Genomic DNA, 19079 nt, shown 5'->3' with positions numbered 1-19079 from the left:
GCCGAGACATTACTTTGACAACAAGGGTCTGTCTAGTCAAAGCTATTGGAGAAGAAAATGGCAAGCCACTCTGATACTCTTGCCTGGAAAATTCCATGGATGGAGGAGCCTGGTAGGCTGCAGTCCATGGGGTCATGAAGAGTTGGACACGACTGAGCGACTTCACTTTCACTTTCATGTGTTGGAGAAGAAAATGGCAACCCACTCCAGTGTTCTTGCCTGGAGACTCCCAGGGATGGGGGAGCCTGGTGGGCTGCCATCTATGGGATCACGCAGAGTCAGACATGACTGAAGTGACTTAGCAGCAGCAGCAGTCAAAGCTATGGTTTATCCAGTGGTCATGTATGGATGTGAGAGTTGGACTATAAAGAAAGCTGAGCGCCAAAGAATTGATGCTTTTGAACTATGGTGTTGGAGAAGACTACTGAGAGTCCTTTGTGCTGCAAGGAAATCCAACTAGTCAAACCTAAAGAAAATCAGTCCCAAATATTCATCGGGAGGACTGACACTGAAGCTGAAACTCCCACACTTTGGACACCTGACCAAAAACTGACTCATTGGAAAAGACCCTGATTCTGGGAAAGATTGAAGGTGGGAGGAGAAGGGGACGACAGAGGATGAGATGGTTGGATGGCATCACTGACTTGATGGACATGAGTTTGAGTAAGCTCAGGAGCTGGTGATAGACAGGGAAGCCTGGCGTCCTGTGGTCCATGGGGTCGCAAAAAGTTGTACATGACTGAGATAATGAACTGAACTGAATTGACTATAAGCTCTGATGCCATGAATACTTTGAAAGTGGTAAACTTTTGCAGGCTCAATTACTAGAAGTGGAATTACTGGTTTAAACGATACTTTCATATTTAATTTTCAAATTCCAGGTGAATTGTATATTTCATTCAAATATTAGCAAATTATCTTCCATAAAGGAGACAAATTTAAACTTCCACCTATAAGGAGTGAGTGTAAACAAAATAAATCAAAGTTAAAATGGTAACGATATAGACATATGTAACAGGGCCTGGCTCTAACATTAGATTCTGGCCCAAGTTTGTGGTTGAGGCTTCATTGCCTGTAGAATTAGGGAACACCCATATTACACTGTCTTTTCCACTGTCTTTCACACTGTCTTTAAAACTAAAGGTCAAGAAGCAGGGTAGAAAACTTGTCAGCCTCAGTTTCACCCTTTCTTAAGAAAGAAATTTCCTGGTAATCATTTTCCTAAAAGCATTTTTCACATCTTTGTTCCTTAGACTGTAAATCAGGGGGTTCAGCATAGGTATAATCAATGTAAAGAACACAGAGGTCACTTTACCAATATCCAGTGAATGACCAGCGCTGGGACGCAAACAAATGAAGATCAAGGTACCATGGTAGATAGAGACCACATTCAGATGGCAAGCACAAGTGGGGAATCCTTTTCTTCTTCCGTCAGCAGCCCTGTTTTAAGAATTGCTGCTCTGATGAGGATATAAGAGAGGAGAACTGTTAGAAGGCAGAGAGCTTCCACTCAACTAGCAAAGACCACCAGTACAACATCATGGATGTAGGTGTCAGTGCAGGACAGAGAGAAGAGACGGGAGATGTCACAGAAGAAATGGCTAATTTCACTGGAGCAGAAAGACAGCTGAAAGGTATTACTGGTGTGAATCACTGAGCTCATGGTGCCCCCTAAAAATGCCCCAATTGCAAGCTGGCGGCAAATCCTCTTGGACATAATAACAGTGTAAAGCAGGGGGTTGCAGATGGCTACGTGCCGATCATAAGCCATGACGGTCAAGATAAAAGACTCTGTGTCCACCAACCAGCAGCCGAAATAAAACTGTGCAGCACAGTCACTGTGAGAAATGGTCTTCTCATCAGAAACTCAGTCCACAGGTGGCTTGGGGCAACGACTGAGGAGTAGCGGGCATCTACGAAAGAGAAGCTGCGGAGGAAAGAGTACATAGGGGTGCGCAAAGGGGGACTGGCTGTGGTTAGTAAAGCCATCCCGAGGTGCCCCGTCAGGGTGACAGAGCAGATAGACAGACACAGCCAAAAGAGCACTCTGCAGTTCTGGGTGCTCGCTGAATCCCAAGAGAAAGAGCTGTGTCTTCACAGTGCCGTTCTCCACCTCCATCTCCGCAGTGGTCCTGGAGGTTGGGATTTCAGCAGGGCGCCGGTGGGGATGATAATAACCTGAAGAGTAGCGAAAAGGAAAATAATTAAAGTAGTTAGGATAGTAATTCTAAATCCACTTGGGCACCCTCATAACACTTAGGCATAAGTAGTTAAGTTTGGTATAAGCATAGCTTTTCATCTGAGATACATTTTTTTAATTAGTTAATTACTTTTTTTTTTATTTTAATGTTTGACAGGGACATGTAGCTAGCAGGACCTTAGTTCCCTATGAGCAATGGAACCTGTCTATTTTATACTGAAAGCACAGAGTCCTAACCCCTGGATGGCCAGGGAATTCCCTGGGATAGTTTATTTAATTGAATTGATTATTTATACTTCTATTTCTTCAAGCTACATATATATATATATATATATATATATATTTTTTTTTTTTTTACCCCCATTAAGTGAGACACCATCAAACCAGCGGGTGAACTCTAACTCTCTTAATTTCATCAACTCTCTCATCTGTCACCAACCTCAAGTGATTGAGGTTAGTTACATTGCTACATAGCAAACTGAGTAACTACCCTCTGTTTCCCATTGTGGTGTTTCTATTTATGCAACAAATAGATACATTTCTGTTTCTTGAAGCATTGTATATGTAGAGGAGTAGAAGTTCTTTATTTCTCACCTTGAGCTGAGAATTTCCCTCTGAGGACTAAAGAAACTAGTGAAAGTTTCTTGAAATCCACTGATAAATAGAAGGAGGTAAGATTCAGAATGAGTTATGTAAGTAGCTGAACCATAACTCTGCCACTTAGCAGCTGTAAAGTCTTGGGCAGGCCGAGTAATCACAGAGTTTCAGCTTCACCACCTAGAAAATGAAAAGGTGCCTTCCTCACCAAGTTGTGCTAATTTCCTTCTAGGCTCACTATCTTCACCATCGTGTTCATTCACTGATCTGCAGTTGGCCACAAAGTAATCCTGAGGAAATCCACACATCTGCTTTATGTTATCTGAAATCCAAGCTATGAAATAGAACTAGAGAAATCCAAATGCTTGCTTATTTATTAAATTCATCTAGGCAATGCAATAATAATATTCAGGAATATTGGATGGCCCCTTTGATTAAAATTATAAAATATGTTATAAATTCTCACCTACCCACCTCTCCATGTTATATCTTCATTTCCTTGTCATTGCTTTAGTCCACAGCTCTGTAATTGTAGATAACCCATAGCAATGCAAGTGACACTTGTCTATAGACAGGCACATTCTGCCCAGGATGGAGATGACTGATTTCTGTCCCTGCTGATGGTAACAATCCAGCTTTGCATCTATCTGTCAGTTTATCTGTGAATTCCTGATTTCCAATATTGTGGTTCTTTGAATTATATTGTGTACATTTTATAACATGTTATGTATTGAATAAAGTAAGTAAAATCTTTGATGCCTGTACATGCTATACGCACTGTCATTTTTTAGGGGCTAAATAGTGTCTGTTTCTTTAGGACTCCAGGGACTGCAGCATGCCGTCCTCCCTGTACTCACTGTCTCTGCCTAAAAAAGTTAAGGAAAAGTTAAGTATGTGTGCATATATGTTATATACACATATATATTTTTCTTTAACAATTTACGTTATTCATAGCTTCTACAAACTCAGTATTTAAACAACTTCAGATTTGAATACATTTTCATTTTCATCTCATATTCTCTGTCTCAGAACATAACCTAAGCACATGACCTAAATCTTAACCATCCATCCTATTGTCAATTTGTTCCAAGTTCTTAACAAAACTAAATGTCTTTATTAACACTGTGTATACATTTAGAGTTAATAAGCACAACACAGCTATCTGTGAAGCAATTTTTTGGGTGCAGAAAATGAACTATAGACACGATAATAATTGTAGATTCTGCATTGCTCAACACCTATTTTTCTGCATCTGTTCTGTTTCTAGGTAGATTAGGTAAATTCTGGGTAAATGTGTTTATTTGACATTAATACATTTATTTGTGTCTTATAATTTTCAAAGTAAACTTTCTCATCTAATTTAATTCTCACAGTTCTTTAAACAGGGCTGATCATCTCTCAGTTTTATTGAGAAGGAACTGATGATTTCAGTCCAATGAATAGTCCAGGACTACACAGCTTTGCAATCAAAGATCAGGTCCAGAGTTTGTACATTCCGTACACTGGACATTCTTCAATAAACACTACCGTCCCCGAAATGGACATGTTAGAAATGGTGGAGCTTAGAAGATTACTGTAAATAGTATAACTATTTCCCCAAAACTCAACGTGCTCACCTGCCAGGGAAGCCCTTAGTCACTTTTTCTTTTTTCCTTTTAATTTCTTTAAGCTTTTTATTTTGTATTGTGGTATATCTGATTAACAAACAATGTTTGGTAGTTTCAGGTGAATAGAGAAGGACTCAGCCATACACACGCACGTATCCATCCCCCTCACACTCTCCCCTCATCCAGGCAGCCACACTGCACTGCACAGAGTTCCCTGGGCCATCCAGTAGGTCCTCGCTGATTATCCATTTTAAATACAGCAGTGCGTACATGTTCAACCCCAAATCCCATTCTCCTTCCCCCTACTCTTTTCCACTGGTAACCATAATTTCCTTCTCTAAGTCTGTACATCTCTTTCTCTTTTTTATAAGTTCATTTGCATCAATCCTTTTAGATTCTGCATATAAAGCGTGTCCTATGATATTTCTCCTTCTCTGTCTGAATTACTTCACTCAGTACGACACTCTAGGTCCATCCATGCTGCTGCAAATGCCATTATTTCATTGTTTTTAATGGCTGAGTAATATCACTATTTTTTAAAGCATTTTTTTCCCTTCTCCCTTAAAGTCAGCCCTCTTATCTGCCTGAATCCTTTCACGTGTGTACTGACAGTTGTTTGTATCAATGCATTACCATAAGACAGGACAAATAATATAAAAATCAGTTCACCTTTAATTAATATATATCTTCTTCCATTCTTTAAAAATAAATAATATCTAATAAGCACAGTGTTTAGTTCTGATTCCTAATCAGAGTCCAGCAATGGTGAGGTTTGTTTTAAGGGTTCCTGTTGTTCAGTTGCAAAGTCTTGTCCCTCTCTTTTGTGACCCCATGGACTGTAGCCCACCAGGCTTCCCTATCCTAGTGGTTTCCCGGGCAAGAATACTGGAGTGGTTTGCCATTTCCTCCTCCAGGGAACCTTCCTGACCCAGAGATCAAACCCACGTCTCCTGCATTGGCAGGCAGATTCCTTAACACTATCATGTGTCAAATGTTAGGTTTTTGTTTCTGCTGTTGTTTTTGTTAGATATAGTTTCAGAATTTAAAAACTGTATTACCCTAAGTTTGTTTATTCTCAAACTATCTGTTTCTATATGTAAAATAAGTGAGCTTCCCTAGTGGCTCAGGCAAGAAAAGTCTGCCTGCAATATTGGAGGCCCCAGTTCAACCTCTAGGTTGGGGAGATCCCCTTGAGAAGGAAATGGCAACCCACTCCAGTATTCTTGCCTGGGAAACACCATGGACAGAGGAGCCTGGTAGGCTAGGATCAACCGGGTCGTAGAGAGTTGGACACAACTGAGCGACTTCACTTTCACTTTTCACTTACCAGATTATTATCTTTTTCATTCATCTTCTTACTACACTGTTGTCAGTATTAGTTCATTTTTCACTGGAAAAATCAATTTAGCACTTAAAGATTTAAAAAGAAAAATTGATCCATTGTGTAATTTTTACAACCCATGCGGGCTGGTCTTCTGTGTTCATAGAAGAAATCTGTGCCTTGCTTAGGAAGGCTGCAGTTCTTTAGGGTAATGCAAGACCTTTTATATGTTGCTTTGAAGCTTTTGAGATTAGCTTTCTAATCTCAGATCTCAGGGTCACACACTCTGATATCCGAATCCCAATGGGAAAACTTACCTGAGCAATTAGAGTTCTACTGAGGAGTTGAGTAAACACAAAGGAAACGATGTAATATGTTTTTCTATTTCTTAAGAACATCTCAGGGAAAAGTATATTATGACTTTCAAATGGTAGACCATTATGCATAAAATCGACGGGAATGTTAAGGCCTTGATGGGAATGTTAAGGACTCTAAGACCAGGAAGCAGCATCTCAGTAGTCATGAGAAAACTGCTCTATGGAGGCAGGAGGGGGAGTCAGGCTATATACAAGTTTGCAACAAAGGGGACTGGGAATCTGAACATCAGAGATTATTGTGAGGTAAAAAAAATCAGATATCAAGTTAAGGAATTTATCGTTCTTCTGCATATGGAAAGATGCAGGCTTCTGGGCTCACCAAAATCATTCCTTTCATATGCACTTCAGCTCAATTCATTTCAGTCCTTCAGTTCTGTCCGGACCCCATGGACTGCAACACGCCATGCTTCCCTGTCCATCACCAACTCCTGGAGCTTGCTATCTGGGGCCAAATTCTGTTTCCTGATTGCTTGCATCCTTAATCCCTCGTTCACCTTAAGGAGTGGCCGATCTGGCAGATGGTTGCGGCTTGCATTCCCTGAGCTCCTTAGCACACACCTGTGGTGGTGGCAGCGCCTGCTGGCTCTCAGTTTTGGGAGCCCTCATTCACATTTGGAGGCCAGAAAACATGGATGGCTCTGACATCTCTTGTTTATTGGTATGACAGTAGACATTTCATTTCACTGCATGTAGGTGGAAAGTCAGTGATGAATGACATTGACTCCAACATGTGTTAAATGTGCATCATGTTCAAGTGGAATTTTGGCCATCCAAGGCCAGAATTGACCTGAGAATCTTAACTCAATAATTACATTTACTCTATGTATGCGTGCCAGCTGGTGTTCTGGGTACAAAACAGAGAAAGGGAGGATAAATTGAATCCGTGTGAAGAATTTGGCAAACAGAGAATAGTGAATGAAAGACAATAGGAAAAAAAATAAGAAACTGAGTGGAGATTGAAAAGCTCATGGCATGATATCAAAGGATTTAAATGAGACGTAGAGTAAGGCTGCCTCTCTGTGTACGTGTTGTGTGTGTGCTTCCTCGGTGATTCAGTGATAAAGAATCCACTTGCCACTGCAGGAGCTGCAGGAGGCAGGGGTTCGATCCTTGTGTTGGGAAGATCCTCTGGAGGAGGAAATGGCAATCCACTCCAGGATTCTTGCTTGGAGAATCCCATGGACAGAGGAGCCTGGTGGGCTGCAGTCCATGGGGCCACGAAGAATCAGACACAACTGAGTGACTGAGCGCACACACACAGTAAAATGAAGCACATAAAATTATAAGAGAATGAGAAATTCATATGAATTTCTACAATTTGCAAATAAGAGAGTGGCCAGATGCTTTATGTAAAGCCATTTAAAGAAATACAGAAGAACCTTTCTGAGTTTGCTCTTCAGGCGAGTTCAAGGAGCAGTCAGTGTACGTCCACTACTCCCAGATGGGCAGAGGGGAGAGCCTCTTATGGCAGAAGGTACACTAGTTACATAACCAGCCCTTGTTCCACCCATGGCAGTGGAAACTACTCTACAGAAAGAGCTCTGTCTGTACAGGTCAGTGGTGACATAGGCCTTGGCAAATGTGGGCTTTCTATGGGGAAGGAGGAAATGACAGCCTAAAGGTGGTGAGAACCAAACGCCTTGTCTTAAACAGCAGAAAATGGTGTTAGCAGTGCAAGTGTGTGCTTAATTAATTGTTTTTCCTGCATTGGCAGGTAGATTCCTAACCTTCTTAGTCACTAGTGTGTATATATATATTCACACACACACACACACACACACACACACACACACACACACATATATATATATACACACACACACATATACCCATATATATATATGGGTTTAGCAGGAAACACTGCTTTAATCCCTGGGTCAGAAAGATCCCCTGAAGAAGGAAATGGCAGTCCACTCCAGTATCCTTGCCTGGGAAATCCCATGGACAGAGACGCATGGCTATGGTCCATGGGGTCACAAGGTCACAAAAGGGTCACACATGACTTAGTGATTAAATAACAACAAACACAGATAAAAAAATGATATGAATCACTTTGTTGTACACATGAAACTAATACAGCATTGTAAATCAACTATGTTTCAATTAAAAAAAATTTCCAAGAACCTGAAATTGTATTTTATTTTTCCAGCTGGATTTTTTGCTGATTGGATACCAGGAGAACAGAATGTTACAATTTTGTTCAGAATATCATTCCAATTTATTTCATAGTGATATAGAGAGATTGCATTAGTTATTGCCCGTGGCATGTTAATATAACTACTACTTCATTCCCCACCGCCTGCATCACCCCACCCCTCCCCACCACAAGGGACCTACGTTTTGTTAATAACTCTTCCTTGACAATTTAAATTATATCAACAGGGCGTTCAGTTTCTTTCTTTCCTTTTTTTTTTTTTTTTTAATTATGAATAGTGTAATGCTATTAACCCAAGGGGAGATGAAGCTGTCCACTGGAAAAAAAATGCACAAACTAATAGTTGAGAGTCACATTTTATTTGGCAGACATTCTGAGGACTTCAAGCCTGGAACACAGCATCTCAGGTAGTGCTAAGAAACTGTTCTGAAGAGGCAAGGGGGAGCCAGGATAGATATAAGTTTTTGAGGAAAACATCAGATAATCAGAATACCAAAAGATTATTGTTAATAAAAGAAAACCAGATAAACAAAAGAATTTAGCACTTTTTCTGTGTATGTGAAGATGCAACAGTTTGGGCTCACTGGAATTATTCCTTTGATATGCACCTTAGCTATCCTGAGATTCCCTTGGACTGCAAGGAGATCCAACCAGTCCATCCTAAAGGAGATCAGTCCTGAATATTCATTGGAAGGACTGATGCTGAAGCTGAAACTCCAATACTTTGGCCACCTGATGTGAAGAACTGACTCATTGGAAAAGACCCTGATGCTGGGAAAGATTGAAGGTGGGAGGAGAAACGGACGACAGAGGATGAGATGATTGGATGGAATCACCGACTCAGTGGACATGAGTTTGAGTAGATTCTGGGAGTTGGTGACGGACAGGGAGGCTGGCGTGCTGCAGTCCATGGGGTTGAAAGGAGTCGGACACGACTGAGTGACTGAACTGAACTGAACTTAGCTATCTGGGGCCAGCCTATCTTGAGAAAGCCTATTCTGTGCTTCCTCATCCTGAGTCCCCTCAGGGCTCATTGACGAGGCAGCTTCATGATTGCAACCTCCTTAGTTTACTGATGTGGCAGGCAATAGTTTTCATTAACAAAGTCCTCTCCAGTGACTTCTGGAAAATCAGGGGAGATTTGATGATAATAACTGAAGCAGAATGAAGAGAAACTGAGCATATTTTTACATCAAATAATTCCTGTCTCAGAATCTCATTTTTGCCTAAGTCAAAAGATAACAAATGCAGATGGATTTTACCTAAAGTGAACACGCTAGAAGGAAATTAAGGAAATGATTTTTTTTTTTTTTATAAATTTACAAAGGTTCAATTTTCTATTAGTTTTTCAGGCTAATTCATTCATCTATTCAATAAGTGTTTGTGAATTGCATCCTGAGGCTAAGCATTTTAAATGAGTAGACAACAGTGAATTAGACAGGAAAGACCAAACTTTTATGGAATATTTAGTCTAGGGAGAGAGATTTCTCATTCCATCTTTCTTATAAATTATTTGCTTTTAAGTTTTATGATGGAGCTTTGTTAGGGTGATGCAAATACATGAAAAGGATATAAACAAACCTAATTTGACCCACTAACACTCCATCTGGCTCAGCATGTTTATTAAGTCTGTTGATAAATAAATAGGAGCCTTTAGGAAGGTAAGTTGAATTAACATGGGTGAGGGGTTGCTCTGTGCATGACATCTTACTGAGGCTTCTTCAAGAAAAAAAAAAAAAAACTGTGTGGGGGAAAAAGAAAAAAAAAAACCACCTCTCTGCAAAACAGCAAACTGATCCTATTACTATACTATTCTTCCTTAGTTTGGAGAGTTTAGTGAAATGGCTGTTCCCTAAACTGATTTAGGTGAAAATACAAGTAATGGAAAATATTCAAAAGCTGTGTTAGTAAGCCTACAAGAATCTATGTCAAGTTTCCTGAGCTTCATCTCTCAGAATCTTTAAATATGTTAGGATGAAAGTACTGTATCACCCAGAACGTAATTTAGTGCTGATTGCTTTTTTTAGGGCACCTTTTACATCTTGATTCCTCAAGCTGTAGATCAGTGGGTTTAACATGGGGATGGCAACTGTGTAAAAGACAGAGGACGTTTTGTCTGTGTCCATGGAGTAACTGGAGCTGGGTCTGAAATACATGAACAGGAGCATGCCGTGAAATATAGCCACAGTGGTTAAGTGGGAGGCACAGGTAGAGAAGGCTTTGCGTCTCCCTTCAGCTGAGTTCATTCTAAGGATGGTTGTTAGGATGTAACTGTAGGAAAGGAGGACGGTGATAATGCTGGTCCCCACAACACAGCCAATAAAAGTGAACATCACAATCTCATTGATGGATGTATCCGAGGAGGAGAGGGCTAGTAAGGGTGGGTTGTCACAGAAAAAGTGATTGATGATATTGGAATTACAGAATGACAACTGAAATGTACAACAGGTGTGGATTGCTGAATCTACCAAGCCTACGATGTAAGCAATAGCCACAAGCTGGGTACAGATTCCCCTGGACATGGCAATTGTATAAAGAAGTGGATTGCAAATGGCTACATAACGGTCATAAGCCATGACAGCCAACATGAGACATTCCACATCTGCAAAGGCTCCAAAAAAATACAACTGGGTGGCACATACATTGTATGGAATCCTTTTTTGCTCAGATAAGAAATCAGCCAGCATCTTGGGAGAGATAGTTGAAGAATAGCAGATGTCACAGAAGGACAGATTGCTCAGGAAATAATACATGGGTGTGTGCAGTCTGGGGTCCACCTTGATCAGCAGGATCATCCCGACATTGGCAACCACAGTCACACCATAAACGAGCAGGAAGAGCAGAAAGAGCCCCTGCTGCACATCTTGTCTACCAGAAAGTCCTAAGAATATGAAGTCAGTAAAGACAGTGCAGTTCTCAGCAGTCATCCCTCACACATGGGAACTCCTGGTTATGATAAAGGAAATGGAAGTGGAGGGCTAATATCATCTTACTGTCTTAATTGCTAAATTGATATTTGTTTCTATATTTCAGTAATCAGAAGAAGAGAGAAATAATGCTGAGATGCCTTGAAGTTAAGCTGATCCTTTGGGAAATATTTCAATTGAATATAACTTATCAGTTATATATATCAGTTATGATAATAATAATGATAAATTTGGAAACCATTGTTGTGTTTGTAGCACAAATTCATCTATGCTAAATCAGGCTATCTCCATATCAATTTGTGTAGTATTTTTTATGATTTTTGCCACTTTAATCAAATATTAAGAAATTTATGTCCTCAGATTGAAGGCAAGATTCTCACAATTAGTTCTCAGAATTAGACAACCCATGTCTTCTGACAAGATCTCTGTTTTGTTTCGTTTCAATGATGTATGAATGTTGTCATATCCTGTAATAGAGAAATATAGTTAATGAATGATGTAGGTAATGAATATATTGCTTTATAATTTCTTCATCTTCCATGAGTGTGAAGCAGGAAGAGATATGGCAAGTTTCTGAACACAAGAACTCATTTCAACATTAAACTCTCAGGTCTGTTCAACTTTAGTATATGAGAGACAGCCTGTGAAGACCCACTGGAGCAGAAAGGTGATAGCTTTTGGATAAGAGGGTGGAAGGGTGCTTATGCACGAAATGTTAGAGTGGAGAGGCAGTTATATTCCAGGGCAACATCCCCCCTTCTGAGAGTTGCTGTTACATAGGGGAGATGATGAAGAACATCTGGGACCCAATCGTAGAGAAGCTGGTAGCACAGATGACAGAGAGGCCAGAGAGGCACTGTGGTTTACTGTGTGGATCCTTCTGTCCTAGTCTACTCTTCTCAACATGATATGCTCAGTCCAAGATCAGTTACGTAAGACACATGGTGCAAATACTTATATGCTCATAGTCCAGGGACAATCATGCGTGAACTGTGTCCCCATCCCAGGCTCTAAAAATTTTAATAACTTCATTCTTTAACTTGATCCACATTTCTCTTGAATATCTCAGACCAGTCATCCTTGATTTAGGAGTCACTTGTCTTGGGAGGCGGGAGCAATTGAATTTTATGTCCCCTTGCTCTATGTTGCCGAAACCAATTGTGTGATATACAAGGTCATACCTGTCCCCTTACATTCTGTGAGAATTTAAGAAAAGTAGAATTGAATGTAGGGCTTCCCAGGTGGCTCAGTGATGAAGAATCTGCCTGCCACTGCAGGAGATGCAGAAGATGAGAGTTTGATTCCTGGGTCAAGTAGATCCCCTGGAGGAGAAAATGGCAACCCGCTCCAGTATTCTTTCCTGGAAAATCCCATGGACAGAGGAACCTGGAAGGCTATAGCCCATGGGATTGCTAAAGATTTGAACTATGTATATTTATCTGTGTATATCTGAAGAACTGACACTTTCAAACTGTGGTGCTGGAGAAGACTCTTAAGAGTCCCTTGGACTGCAATGAAATCAACCCAGTTAATCCTATAGGAACTCAACCCTGAATATTCACTGGAAGGGCTGAAGTTGAAGCTCTAACACTTTGGCCACCTGATGTAAAGGGCCAACGCATTGGAAAAAATACAACTCATTGGAAAAGACCCTGATGCTGAGAAATATTTAGGAAAACAGGGAAAGGTGCTACAGAGGATGAAATGGTTAGAGAGAATCACCAACACAATTTGGTGCAAATGGAGAGATTGAAGGGCTGGGAAGCCTGGTGTGTTACAGTCTGTGGGGTTGCAGAGTCAGACATGACTTAGCAACTGAGCAACAATAACAAATATGTTGGTTTAAAATGAACAGATTGGAAAAATTAAGTAAAATGAAGTTTTGTGTTTGTTTCATATATTCCTTTGTTGATATAGCATGCTTTCTTTCAAGAAAGGATTAAAAACCTAAGGAAATTTCAAATATATATCAGAGAAACAAGAAAGATATCAGTACCTGTCCCAGAACTCCTGACATGCTTGTTGCATGCAGTTCTATCTGCAGGAAGATTCAGCCTTGTCTCCTGCCTGACCTAAATTATATAACCATCTCTGTGTGTGGTCCCTTGGTGGTGAATCCTTGATCTCTCAGGAATAATTAACAGACATCATGATGTAGTATATCATCTGGTGTTTCATACTAGTAAGTTGATTGAGAATGGAATACAGACTGTAGGTAAATGATACTAATCAACAATCCTTCCTAATTTCCAGTTCATGAATCCCTATACTTGTACTTTCTTTTCATTAAATAAATGACAAAACAAATGAAAAAACATTCACCCTTACATAATAACACAGACATACAGACAGCCCATTAAATGTACTAACGGAGTAAAGATTTTGAAAAAACAGCAAAAATCTGAACATATCTGCAGTACCTATAGATAACTAAACTTTATTTTCTATGTACTTGGCTTTTAATGTTTAAATAAAATTGATGTTGCAATGAATTATATAAAAATTATGCATATATATATAATTATTTAGTGTATATTCAATTATTAACCAAAAATCTGTGCTGTGAGAAAATTAAACACATATACTTTAGCACCTTTTTGCATTTTCATATTGTGTCAGTTCAGTTCAGTCGCTCAGTCGTGTCCGACTCTGCGACCCCATGAACTGCAACAACGCCAGGCCTCCCTGTCCATTACCAACTCCCGGAGTACACCCAAACCCATGTCCATTGAGTCGGTGATGCCATTCAACCATCTCATCCTCTGTCGTCTGCTTCTCCTCCTGCCCTCAGTCTTTCCCAGCATCAGGGTCTTTTCAAAAGAGTCAGCTCTTCACATCAGGTGGTCAAAGTACTGGAGTTTCAGCTTCAGCATCAGTCCTTCCCATGAACACTCAGGACTGATCTCTTTTAGGATGGACTGGTTGGATCTCCTTGCAGCCCAAGGGATTCTCAAAAGTCTTCTCCAACACCACAGTTCAAAAGGATCAGTTCTTCAGCTCATACTGTGCGGATCACAACAAACTGTGGAAAATTCTTAAAGAGGTGGGAATATCAGATCTCATTACCTGCCTCCTGAGAAACCCGCATACAGGTCAAGAAGCAACAGGTAGAACCAGACATGGAAAAACAGACTAGTTCAAAATTCGGAAAGGGGTTACATCTAGGCTATATATTGTCACTCTGCTTGTTTAACTTATATACATCATGTGAAATGCTGGGCTCTAGATTGCCAGGAGAAATGTCAATAACCTCAGATATGCAGATGACACCATCCTTATGTCAGAAAGTGAAGAGGAACTAAAGAGTCTCTTGATGAAGGTGAAAGTGGAATGTGAAAAAGTTGGCTTACAACTCAACATTCAAATAAACTAAGATTATGGCATACAGTCCCATTATTTTATAGCAAGTAGATGGAGAAACAATGGAAACAGTGAGAGACTTTATTTTCTTGGGCTTCACAATCACTGCAGATGGTGACTGCAGCTATGAAATTAAAAAACACTTTCTCCTTGGGAGAAAAGCTAACAAACCTACACAGCATGTTAAAAAGCAGAGACATCAATTTGCTGATAAAGATCCATATAGTAAAAGCTGTTTTCCAGTAGTTTTATATGAATGTGAGAGCTGGACCATAAAGAAAGCTGAGCACCAAAGAACTGATGCTTTCAAACTGTGCTGGAGAAAACTCTTGAGGGTTCCTTGAACAGCAAGGAGATCAACCAGTCAATCCTAATGGAACTCAATCATGAATATTCATGGGAAGGACTGATGCTGAAGCTGAAACTCCAATACTTTGGCCACCTGATGTGAAGAGTCAACTCTTTTGAAAAGATTCTGATGCTTGGAAAGATTGAAGGCAGAAGGAGAAGGGGATGACAGAGGATGAGATGGTTGGATGTGATCACCGATTCAGTGGACATGAGTTTGAGCAAGCTCCAGGAGACGGTGAAGGACAGGGAAGACTGACGTGCTGCTGTCCATGGGGTCATGAAGAGATGGACATGACTTAGCAACTGAACAACAACAACATAATTTATCAAAGACAGATAATTTATTTCTTAAAATAAATCATATGTGGGAACTTCCCTGGTGGTCCAGTGGTTAAGACTCTGCACTTCTAAGACAGAGGTTGAGGGTTCCAGTTGTTGCCCTGGGTGTGGGTTAAGATCCCACATGCCAAGTGGAAGACCAATAAGTAAATAAATAAAAGTAAAGTCCTAAAAATAAATAAATAAATTCTATAAATTATGTTTAGGAACAAAGAGTGTTAAAATGACATAAACCTTGCAATTTTTGCTTTTTCACCATGCTCATTTTATATTATCTAATTTTCACTGCATGTTTTTATAGATTTGACATATTATCACATATGTCCTGGCCTAATTACATCATAATATGGAACAGAAATTGAAGCCCAGAGGGAATAATATTCTGCAATTCTATAGTCATTGTTTATTTTGCTTCCATAGAAATAGCTCAAAAATAGATTCCTGAATACAGCACAATGAAACAAATTTGTTTTAAAATATAACTCTAAGTAGTCTCTCAGATGTTATGGCTTGTTTATGTTAAAGAGACACTTGAAAACTCAGAAAACAATGACATATGGCTCCTAGATTTCTGAGAGGACTGATGGATCATATAAGTCCCATTTCTAAACCAAGGAGGGATCCAACAGTGACTGATAGCAGAGCAGAGCAACTAGGAAGCTTTGTCACCCTGGGAGGACGTCTGTTTTAGTTACATCACATGGACACGAACACAATCAATGTTGGGGTGAAGAGAAAGTGATGGGGGGGACTACTTTTTCGTAGTTTCGGAAAGGAATAGGAAGTAAAGAAAGTGGTGTCCCTTGACATTGTACAACTTGACAGTTTCAAGGAGGTGATCTCTGCATTATCCATCTATTGTAATGTTTTTTTTTTTGTCCATCCTTAAAAATACTTTTATTTTGAGATATTTTAAACACACAGTTAGAAAAGAACCCATCACATATCCCATTAAATCAACATGCTGACCCAACTACATCAACATTTTAAAAGAAATAAAACACAACTGAAGCCTCCATGTACCCTCCCTGATTCCATCAGCAACTCCTGCGCTGGGAAGGCAGAGCATGGCTTTCACACATCATTCTAACACAGGATTTTACACTCTTCATTTCATATAACTTGAATCACAGAAATATATTATTGTGTGAAACAGTAACACTGGTTACCTTATGCCAACAATGCTTACATGCCTGCCACTATTCTAACCGGTTTGCATGCATTAATTCATTAACTGTCCCCTTCCCCCATCATGCTGTGAGGTTGGCGCTACTATCTCATTTTACAGAAAAAGTGAAACATGAGTAAGTTTAAATAATGTGCCCCCAGATAACACAGTATGTTTAACTTTACATAAATGGTATATGTAGCTTCTGCAACTTTCTCTGCCTCATTTTTGATTCATCTATGTTGAAAGATGTAACTCTAGTTCTTTCACATTCACTTACCAAAAACAACCTGTTCTTCTGCTGATGGAAATTTAGGCTTCTCCTAATCTTGCTATCTACACAGTACTGCAATGCACAGCCATAGACACATTTCCTTCTTCAAATGGAGTTACTTTAGGGTTTATCCAGGAGTAGAATTCTGGGTGGCAGAATATACACAATTTTACAAGATTTTACATATTGCTTGGCACAGCAGTTGTCACAATTTCCATTTCCACGGCAGTGAGTTCCCATGTACCACACACACTTACCCACATCAGGGCTTCTAAAGTTTAGCCAACTTCATGAGTAAAAGATGACCCACATCCATTTACATTTCCTGCATGTTCTTCTCTACACGCACCTCTGTCTGGACTGACAGGTTCTGTCAGCAAGGGTGAGACCAACCACACTGAACACTTGCCTGGAACATCTCCTGATATCCACCCCTCTGTGGAGTCCCAGCCCATCTGGCTCCCACGAGCCCTAATTTCAGTTCCTCCAAGGAAGTGGGAGAATACGGGGCAGGTTTGGAAGAAGGGGTGTGTTCTCCAGACCAGAACAGGGTGTGAGGTGAGCACGGTTGGCCAAGGCAGTCGACTGGGTCCCCTCTGGCTCGGAGACACCAGCGGCTGGGCTCCCAAGTAGCAGGCGCACTTGTGGGCAGCCTCCAGTCAACATTTCACTCGCAAACACCTTCGAAAAGATCCAATCCTGACTTAGCTAAAACAATGAATTCAGTTCTACATTCCTTAAAAGAGGCAACTTTGTGCAAAATCTACTCTGCCCAGAAAAAAACACCCAAACCTGGCTTCTGGAGTACTCAATCTGGCTGCAATAATGGGAATAACTTGGAAACCCAGACAACACCCTACAGAGCAACATGCAGGCATGAGGAGACGTGGGGCCAGGGTCAGGGAAGGCCGGGACTGAAAGAGTGAAGACCTGGGCCAGGTCAGACAGGAGCGGGGCACTCCACGTGAAAGGAAACAGCACGAGTCAGGTCAGCCCAGGGGCATTCAGGGAAGAGCAATGAAGCTAAATCCAGCACTGACAACGCCTAAATGTTTAGTAGTTAGCTCCAAGTAGTCAGACTTTTCCTTTTAGTGAATCTGTACATACTAATATTTCTATCATAATCATATGCTACATACATAACTATTTTAAAACTCAGGTTACCAAGCAGACTGCTTCAGTACAATCCCAAAATATTAAAGGTTTTCCTCAGTACAGAGGGGTTTCTGTTGGCTTTGACTTCACTCTTTACATTTTTAAAAATCTGACTTGAATGTTTAAAAGTAAATATTTATCATTTTATAAAAATGGCAGTAGAAACACCCCTCCTGGGGCAGGAACTCTATGAGGTACCAGGCGGCACAAGGAGTAGGGGGATGAAAAGATGGACAGAAAAGGGGTATTTCTGTGTTTGTAGAGTCAACTGACATGGGATCTGCAGCTCAGAGAAGCTCTGGTCTAGAGATCAGACTCCTAACCCAGAATCTTAATAAGTCAAGCCTCCTTTTCACCAATCTCAAGAGTTGAGTAGCAGAGATGGCCACTCTAATTTTAGATGCCAATGTTCAGTGACTCACCCAAGAGCATCCTGCCAAGAAAAGGTACAGCAAGCCAGGAACACATACCTGATGACTTTGAGGCCCCTCCCATGACCTTGGGCCCTCAACACGTGAGACTCTGAATCTGAACTACATTCTGTAATGGTTCAGATTCAGACCATGATCCTCAACTCAAAACTGTCCAAAAGTTCCCCTCTGAGGAAGCCAAGGCCCAGCAAGGATCCATGATGCTCACGTGGCTTGGCCATCTACCTTTCCGGGCTTCTCGCTTCCAGATGGCTCACTTCACTTTGGTTCAGGGGCCTATGGGCCATTCCCTAAGGAGACTACCTCCTGTGAAGGCTCCCGAGTAGGAACAAGGGACCTATGTGGCTTCCTCCATGATCTCTTTCGGGTCCTTTTTCAAATCCGAACTTCTCAGTTGACACCCTCCCTGACCAGCCCATTTAAAATCCCAACCCACCTTCCAACCCAGCATTCCCTCTCACTCTGCTGATTCATTCTGTCCACAACACGTATCATCACCCAAAACATTACATGTATCTCATTTGCTTATTGTCTGTAAAGATCCAAGATGGCAGACTTTTCTGCTCCAGTCCCCTGCTGGGCCTATGGCCCACACAACGGGGCCTGATATGGAAGATGCCTGATGCATCTGTTTAGCAGATGGACTGCTGCTGTCCATTCAAACGTGGGGGATGGAGCTGGCGATGGGAGAGCTTCATTCTCCAGATGATCAAGCCCAGGACCCTGTTCTCTTCTCTTGCAGCTGAGACAACTGCTATGCCCACAGCAAATACCCAAAGTCAGCTGTGAAGATTGGAGGCACAGCCGGAACTCCCCT

General features: G+C 40.8%; 1 protein-coding gene and 1 pseudogene across 1 annotated transcript; both read right to left on the bottom strand.

Moving 5' to 3' along the window:
- Nucleotides 1-1190: 1190 nt before the first annotated feature.
- Nucleotides 1191-2119, bottom strand: LOC136174075 (olfactory receptor 5I1-like; annotated as a pseudogene).
- Nucleotides 2120-10245: 8126 nt separating this feature from the next.
- On the bottom strand, nt 10246-11184 carry LOC136175600 (olfactory receptor 8U9-like). The gene has a single exon (XM_065945855.1). It carries the CDS (start codon nt 11182-11184, stop codon nt 10246-10248), a length of 939 nt encoding a protein of 312 aa, XP_065801927.1.
- Nucleotides 11185-19079: the final 7895 nt, after the last annotated feature.

This window comes from Muntiacus reevesi, chromosome 9 (genome assembly GCF_963930625.1).
Source record: "Muntiacus reevesi chromosome 9, mMunRee1.1, whole genome shotgun sequence".
Lineage (NCBI taxonomy): Eukaryota > Metazoa > Chordata > Mammalia > Artiodactyla > Cervidae > Muntiacus > Muntiacus reevesi.
The sequence above is the reverse complement of the archived record's forward strand: the minus strand, read 5'-3'. Positions and strand labels throughout refer to the sequence as shown.